General features: G+C 44.4%; 1 protein-coding gene across 1 annotated transcript; it reads right to left on the reverse strand.

Moving 5' to 3' along the window:
• Positions 1-4,282: 4,282 nt before the first annotated feature.
• LOC118936676 (carboxypeptidase O-like) lies at positions 4,283-7,598 on the reverse strand. Its single transcript, XM_036982206.1, has 9 exons — positions 7,419-7,598; positions 7,164-7,230; positions 6,965-7,066; positions 6,568-6,672; positions 6,346-6,462; positions 5,972-6,065; positions 5,528-5,730; positions 5,334-5,418; positions 4,283-5,200 (listed from the first exon to the last, which is right to left on the reverse strand). Exons 1-9 carry the CDS (start codon positions 7,496-7,498, stop codon positions 4,935-4,937), a joined length of 1,119 nt encoding a protein of 372 aa, XP_036838101.1. The 5' UTR covers positions 7,499-7,598; the 3' UTR covers positions 4,283-4,934.
• Between the last annotated feature and the right edge of the window lie 1,189 nt (positions 7,599-8,787).

Below are 8,787 nucleotides of genomic sequence, written 5' to 3' on the forward strand. Positions count from 1 at the left end.
TATCTAAGTTTATGAAGGGGAAGCTCCAGATAGACCAGAATAAGCTGATCAGTGTAGTATTGAAGGTGAGTCCACGTACTCCCATAGGCAGGAGCTGCTTTCAGAAACTGGCTGCCTGTTGAGGCTGAGGTGTTCCAGATTAGACTCGGTTTGGTTTACAGGAGTATTTATGGTTCTGCCTGTTGAGGCTGAGGTGTTCCAGATTAGATTTGGTTTGGTTTACAGGAGTATTTATGGTTCTGCCTGTTGAGGCTGAGGTGTTCCAGATTAGACTGGGTTTGGTTTACAGGAGTATTTATGGCTCTGCCTGTTGAGGCTGAGGTGTTCCAGATTAGATTTGGTTTGGTTTACAGGAGTATTTATGGTTCTGCCTGTTGAGGCTGAGGTGTTCCAGATTAGATTTGGTTTGGTTTACAGGAGTATTTATGGTTCTGCCTGTTGAGGCTGAGGTGTTCCAGATTAGACTCGGTTTGGTTTACAGGAGTATTTATGGTTCTGCCTGTTGAGGCTGAGGTGTTCCAGATTAGACTGGGTTTGATTTACAGGAGTATTTATGGTTCTGCCTGTTGAGGCTGAGGTGTTCCAGATTAGACTCGGTTTGGTTTACAGGAGTATTTATGGCCCTGTCTGTTGAGGCTGAGGTGTTCCAGATTAGACTGGGTTTGGTTTACAGGAGTATTTATGGTTCTGCCTGTTGAGGCTGAGGTGTTCCAGATTAGACTGGGTTTGGTTTACAGGAGTATTTATGGTTCTGCCTGTTGAGGCTGAGGTGTTCCAGATTAGACTGGGTTTGGTTTACAGGAGTATTTATGGTTCTGCCTGTTGAGGCTGAGGTGTTCCAGATTAGACTCGGTTTGGTTTACAGGAGTATTTATGGTTCTGCCTGTTGAGGCTGAGGTGTTCCAGATTAGACTCGGTTTGGTTTACAGGAGTATTTATGGTTCTGCATGTTGAGGCTGAGGTGTTCCAGATATGACTGGGTTTGGTTTACAGGAGTATTTATGGTTCTGCCTGTTGAGGCTGAGGTGTTCCAGATTAGACTGGGTTTGGTTTACAGGAGTATTTATGGTTCTGCCTGTTGAGACTGAGGTGTTCCAGATTAGACTCGGTTTGGTTTACAGGAGTATTTATGGTTCTGCCTGTTGAGGCTGAGGTGTTCCAGATTAGACTGGGTTTGGTTTACAGGAGTATTTATGGTTCTGCCTGTTGAGGCTGAGGTGTTCCAGATTAGACTGGGTTTGGTTTACAGGAGTATTTATGGTTCTGCATGTTGAGGCTGAGGTGTTCCAGATTAGACTGGGTTTGGTTTACAGGAGTATTTATGGTTCTGCCTGTTGAGGCTGAGGTGTTCCAGATTAGACTGGGTTTGGTTTACAGGAGTATTTATGGTCCTGCCTGTTGAGGCTGAGGTGTTCCAGATTAGACTGGGTTTGGTTTACAGGAGTATTTATGGCCCTGCCTGTTGAGGCTGAGGTGTTCCAGATTAGACTCGGTTTGGTTTACAGGAGTATTTATGGTTCTGCCTGTTGAGGCTGAGGTGTTCCAGATTAGACTGGGTTTGGTTTACAGGAGTATTTATGGCCCTGCCTGTTGAGGCTGAGGTGTTCCAGATTAGACTGGGTTTGGTTTACAGGAGTATTTATGGTTCTGCCTGTTGAGGCTGAGGTGTTCCAGATTAGACTGGGTTTGGTTTACAGGAGTATTTATGGTTCTGCCTGTTGAGGCTGAGGTGTTCCAGATTAGACTGGGTTTGGTTTACAGGAGTATTTATGGCCCTGCCTGTTGAGGCTGAGGTGTTCCAGATTAGACTGGGTTTGGTTTACAGGAGTATTTATGGTTCTGCCTGTTGAGGCTGAGGTGTTCCAGATTAGACTGGGTTTGGTTTACAGGAGTATTTATGGTTCTGCCTGTTGAGGCTGAGGTGTTCCAGATTAGACTGGGTTTGGTTTACAGGAGTATTTATGGTTCTGCATGTTGAGGCTGAGGTGTTCCAGATTAGACTGGGTTTGGTTTACAGGAGTATTTATGGTTCTGCCTGTTGAGGCTGAGGTGTTCCAGATTAGACTGGGTTTGGTTTACAGGAGTATTTATGGTTCTGCATGTTGAGGCTGAGGTGTTCCAGATTAGATTTGGTTTGGTTTACAGGAGTATTTATGGTTCTGCATGTTGAGGCTGAGGTGTTCCAGATTAGACTGGGTTTGGTTTACAGGAGTATTTATGGTTCTGCATGTTGAGGCTGAGGTGTTCCAGATTAGACTGGGTTTGGTTTACAGGAGTATTTATGGCCCTGCCTGTTGAGGCTGAGGTGTTCCAGATTAGACTGGGTTTGGTTTACAGGAGTATTTATGGTTCTGCCTGTTGAGGCTGAGGTGTTCCAGATTAGATTTGGTTTGGTTTACAGGAGTATTTATGGTTCTGTCTGTTGAGACTGAGGTGTTCCAGATTAGACTGGGTTTGGTTTACAGGAGTATTTATGGCCCTGCCTGTTGAGACTGAGGTGTTCCAGATTAGACTGGGTTTGGTTTACAGGAGTATTTATGGTTCTGCATGTTGAGGCTGAGGTGTTCCAGATTAGACTGGGTTTGGTTTACAGGAGTATTTATGGTTCTGCCTGTTGAGGCTGAGGTGTTCCAGATTAGACTGGGTTTGGTTTACAGGAGTATTTATGGCCCTGCCTGTTGAGGCTGAGGTGTTCCAGATTAGACTGGGTTTGGTTTACAGGAGTATTTATGGTTCTGCCTGTTGAGGCTGAGGTGTTCCAGATTAGACTGGGTTTGGTTTACAGGAGTATTTATGGTTCTGCCTGTTGAGGCTGAGGTGTTCCAGATTAGACTGGGTTTGGTTTACAGGAGTATTTATGGTTCTGCATGTTGAGGCTGAGGTGTTCCAGATTAGACTGGGTTTGGTTTACAGGAGTATTTATGGTTCTGCCTGTTGAGGCTGAGGTGTTCCAGATTAGACTGGGTTTGGTTTACAGGAGTATTTATGGTTCTGCATGTTGAGGCTGAGGTGTTCCAGATTAGATTTGGTTTGGTTTACAGGAGTATTTATGGTTCTGCATGTTGAGGCTGAGGTGTTCCAGATTAGACTGGGTTTGGTTTACAGGAGTATTTATGGTTCTGCATGTTGAGGCTGAGGTGTTCCAGATTAGACTGGGTTTGGTTTACAGGAGTATTTATGGTTCTGCCTGTTGAGGCTGAGGTGTTCCAGATTTGACTGGGTTTGGTTTACAGGAGTATTTATGGTTCTGCATGTTGAGGCTGAGGTGTTCCAGCTTAGACTGGGTTTGGTTTACAGGAGTATTTATGGTTCTGCATGTTGAGGCTGAGGTGTTCCAGATTAGACTGGGTTTGGTTTACAGGAGTATTTATGGTTCTGCCTGTTGAGACTGAGGTGTTCCAGATTAGACTGGGTTTGGTTTACAGGAGTATTTATGGTTCTGCCTGTTGAGACTGAGGTGTTCCAGATTAGACTGGGTTTGGTTTACAGGAGTATTTATGGTCCTGCGCCCAGATATTTAAGTGATTACTTTCCCCGTGTTAGGGATGCACATAATCACAGCACCAGATCAGGTGTTGCTGGTGTGTGCTTATACAGGTTCAGGAGTAATGCTGGGAAAGGTACTTTCTTGTATACTGGATCCTCAGAATGGAATGAGTTGCCTCTGCCCATAAAAACAACGTCCTCTCTGGGCAGCTTTAAACATAAAGTAAAAATATGTTTGATGTCCTCTGTGCCCATATGAATAACCCCTATGATGTAACTGGAATGATGAGATAGATGTTCTTCTTCTTTGTTTTTATGTTTTATTATCTCAATGCCACACTGTGTTTAACTGTGTTCAATGTTGTCTAGCCATCTTGTCTCAAGAGGACCACAATGGAAATAAGTCCCAGACTTTATTGTGTGTCATCCTCCATGGTTTTACTCAAGTGCATGTATGGCTTTTTAAGTTTTATGTGTGCTTGTTTTTTTAAATGGTCGAATTAATAAAATAAAATAAACTGAACAGAAGCCAAATTGAGCTCTGTACCACATCACTGTGCACCTCCCAATGTAATGATGCGGAGGGGTCCGTATAGCTCCGTATAGCTTCATATAGCTCTGCATTAACATGAATGGTTGACAGTAGGTGGGGGCGGGAGGTCCTGTTTGAACACAAGCTCACTTCCTTGACAACTTCCCTCACAACAGCCCCCACGAAGTGCAATAAGTATGAAAGCCCTGACTTCTGCAGAGGCTGTATCACCGTAAATACTGGACGGCCAATGCAGACAACAGATTGACCAAGCAGCGCCTTTAATGCTCCTCAGCTACACATGGACAGGGGAGAGGGGGTCAACGTAACCTTCTGCTACCCAGGAACACTGGGTTTTTGTTCTACTTTACTTTTTTATACAAACAAATGATAGTACTACTGATATTGATTACTGCATTGTTGGGAACGAGCAAACAAGAAAGGCATTCCACTGTACTTGTGCACGTGACAATAAAAACTAGAAACCTGACAGAGGTGAAAGCAACTGGACACAATGGTGCTGTTGGATCTGATCAAGTTAAACAGTCCAATATTTCATCCGGAGCAGAGGTTGATCTAATGTTGAACTGGACCTTCACTGAACTCGTGGGGCTCGATAACAGAAGCAGGACGTTACGACAGCATTACATAGCAGTTGAGTATATTTATATCACGGAAATGTTCATTCAAAATATTCTACTGTACAAACGTGTTTGTGTTTTGTCACTTTTAACGAGCGTTATATTTTACAGCAGAATTGTAGAGAAACAAATAACAAAGCACAGTTGATCAAATAAGTGATTAAACAGATTTTATAGTCTATCTGACAGTTTATCACTTTTGTCCAAAGTCTCATTTCTGAATATACTGATAAACTGCCACCATCTCCTGGCCTGACTCCTGCAGTCCTCCCAGTTTACGGCTGGGTGGCGCTAGAGACCCAGGCTGCCAGCAGTGTGGTCCACAGTGTTGCCCTGACGGTGGCAGCATAGCTGTAGAAGGCCTTGTCGTGTGTGTAGGTGATGATGTGTTGTGCTCCGGCGTAGGCCTCCTCACAGGTGGGCTGGATCTGGTCCTCTGGGAGCTCAAAGCCGTGTTCGCCCTTGTCCCTGAGCTCAAAGGTGAAAGACAACGGGATGCCGATCAGCCTGGCGAAGTCACGAGACGATCCCGAGTTGGCATCTGGAGACAGAGTATAGGCCAGTGGTTGTAATAATAGAGAAACACAAGAAAGGATTTGTTGAATTGTAAACAGGATATTCATGTAACTATAGCCACTTAGAAGTCACAGTATCCTCTTAGCCTCACTACTTACACAACACATCAGGTGAGGTGCCTACAGTGTAGTCCATCCCATGGACTGCCTTTATAGCCTTGGCTGCTCCCAGACCCACCTCCATCTGGTAACACAGAGACATACGTTATTAGGGTCAAAGAAATTGCACCCTTGTGCGTCTCCAAAAGCAGAATTGAAAAACGCTGGTCTACTTGTGTGTGGAACAGGCGTACCAGCTCATCGTAGTTGGGTGCTGAGATGTTGGGATGTCCGTAGGGCACCAGGATTAGCTGGCCATAGGAGTGGATGGTGAGGAAAGCCAGAATGTCTTCCCTCATTTTCCCCAACATGTCTGTGACGGCCCAGGCCTCAGACTCAGAGAGAGCCTTGGTACCGCAGTAGGTCTCAAAGCAGCAGTCTGTCGAGACACCAACCACTGCACAGACAGGAGAGGAAAACACAGTTAGGATGTGTGTGTGTCAGTGTTGGGGTTGAGGTCAATTCTATCTCAGTTCCAGTCAATTCAGGAAGTAAACCAAATTCCAAATGTTCCTCATTGAAAAGCATTGAGAATTGGAATTTCAGTGTACTATCTGAATTTAATGGAATTGAAATGGAATTGACCCCAACTTTGGTGTGTGTGAGTGAGTGTGGTTTAGAGTAAGAACCATACTCACTGCCCCAGTTAGCGTAGAAGTTACGATTGAGGTCTGTTCCATAGCAGGTACAGCCTCCTGTTCCTGGAGATCTGGACTTCCTCCACAGTCGAGTCTACAGAGATAAGAACCACTAGTCACTAACTGGAATGATAATACTGTCATCAATAATATTTCTGTTACAATATGTCATCCAAGCCAATAGATGGCGCTCTTGTTACTTGTAAGGTCTACTCATATATTGTACCAGCATGTCTAGGTCTATTGTGAACTATGTACTGTACTGATAACACCTGGCAGAGATGTGACGCAATTAAAGAAACAATTTGTCATATTTCCAGTAGTTTCCCAGAATGTGTCAAAGCTGGTCTGAAGTAGCATTAATCAGTACTTACGCTTTCATTATGCCAAGAGTAGATGTAGCCATCAACGTTTAGGACTGGTGTGATGTAGAAATCCAGATTTTTCATCATCTCATTCACCTTGGTGTCGGTTTTGTACGTTCTCAGGATCTGTTGGTAGAAATCAATGAGGGGGTTTCCATGATTGGTACTCACACCCCTAGACACAGTCCTGACAGAAACAAGGATATGTTTCACTGTAATGGACACACACACCTCTCTGACAAAGTACTGGCAGAAAGCAGGAGCGATCCATTCTCTGGCGTGGATCCCACAGTCCATCCAGATAGCCTTCTTCCTCCCAGTAGAACTCAGACCAATCTGCAACGCAACAACCAATAGGAGATAAGTACATCTAAGCTCTATATCTTTCAGTAACTGAGTGGTGGCCATAATCTCCCTTGTTTGTCTCCCAGGAGACATCTATTGTGCTTCTGATACCATACAGAATATTAGGACTAGAGGAACTCCTCTGTAGTCTATAGAGAGGGTCAGGTATGTTCCACCACCCTGGCTTTCTAGGAACTCTGAAGACAGTGAATGGAGAGGGAGAGAGAGAGAGAGAGAGAGAGAGAGAGAGAGAGAGAGAGAGAGAGAGAGAGAGGTGAAGAACCTTCAGTAAGGTGATGTTCCTCCTCTCATAGGTTTGACCGTAGACCATGGAGGACACAACATCTGGGTTCTCCCTCTTCATCTGCTCCATCCATGCTGTAATCTATAGGGAGAGGTACCAGAGTCTCTATGCAGTGAGGACTCTTTCATTCTTTGTGTGTGTGTGTGTGTGTGTGTGTGTGTGTGTGTGTGTCCCTCACCTCTGACATGTTGTGGTACCTGGTGTAGTAATTCCTCTCAGTGGTCTCCTCTCTACTCCAAACAGCACTGTACATTGACACACACATACTCTATGCACATCAAACGAATACATCTTGGTTTGGTGGTTATAAATTGGTTGTAAATCAGCTACCGATGTATGAATCTTTAATAAAAATCCTGTTAGTCTGACTTGTTAAGTCATCCTTCATAGGAGACTAACCGTAGTAGAGTTACAGTATCCCTCCCAGACTCACCTGTCCTGGGCTCCATGTCCACTCTGGACAGCCAGAGATAACAGAACCAATCCAACAGAGCCCAGACCCAGCATCATCATCAACAATGTCCCTCTCTCCTTTACTAACAGGTCTCACAACTCACTGTGTCAAATCAAATCAGTCACCTGGGCAGCAGGGAGAGGACTTTATACAAGTCCCCATCTAGATGAAGACACACCTTTACCTTGGTCAGAAGAACCCACTAGTCATAGGTTCTGTTAATGTGTAATCAGGAGTCTAATACAATGGAGGATGGTGGAAATATCACAAGAGAGGGTGAGGGGGAGAGAGAGAGCGAGCGAGAGAGAGCGAGAGAGAGAGAGGTAGGGAGAGGGAGGGAGGGAGAGAGAGAGGGGAGAAGGAGCGAGAGTTAGAGAGAGAGAGAGAGAGATAGAGAGAGAAAGAGAGATAGAGAGAGAGAGAGAGAGAGAGAGAGAGAGAGAGGGGGGGGGGAGAGAGAGAGAGAGGGAGGGAGAGAGAGAGAGAGAGAGAGAGAGAGCGAGAGGGAGGGAGGGGGGGGTGTAATGTTTACTGTTACTTTTTATTGTTTATTTCAGTTTTGTTTAGTATCTAGTTCACTTGCTTTGGCAATGTTAACATATGTTTCCCATGCCAATTTTGCCCTTAAATTGAAATGTAATTTAATTTAATTTAATTGAGAGAGAGCGAGAGAGAGAGAGTGATATCCTCAGTGTACAACGTAAACTACCAAATAATGCATGCAGAGCAGAATTAGGCAGATAATTATCAAAATCCAGAAAATAGACATTAAACTCGACATCCACCTAAAAGGAAGCGATTCCCAAACCTTCCATAACAAAGCCATCACCTACAGAGAAATAAGTCCTCTAAGCAAGCTGGTCCTGGGGCTCTGTTTACAAACACAAACAGACCCCACAGAGCACCAGGACAGCAACACAATTAGACCCAACCATATCATGAGAAAATAAAAAAGATAATTACTTGACACATTGGAAAGAATTGACAAAATAACAGAGCACACTAGAATGCTATTTGGCCCTAAACAGAGAGTACACCGTGGCAGAATACCTGACCACTGTGACTGACCCAAACTTAAGGAAAGCTTTGACTATGTACAGACTCAGTGAGCATAGCCTTGCTATTGAGAAAGGCCGCCGTAGGCAGACATGGTTCTCAAGAGAAGACAGGCAACAGTATGTGCTCACTGCCCACAAAATAAAGTGGAAACTGAGCTTCACTTCCTAACCTCATGCCAAATATATGACCATATTAGAGACACATATTTCCCTCAGATTACACAGACCCACAAAGAATTCGAAAACAAATCCAAATTTGATAAACTCCCATGGCTATTGGATGAAATACA

This window comes from Oncorhynchus mykiss, chromosome 7 (assembly GCF_013265735.2).
Source record: "Oncorhynchus mykiss isolate Arlee chromosome 7, USDA_OmykA_1.1, whole genome shotgun sequence".
NCBI lineage: Eukaryota > Metazoa > Chordata > Actinopteri > Salmoniformes > Salmonidae > Oncorhynchus > Oncorhynchus mykiss.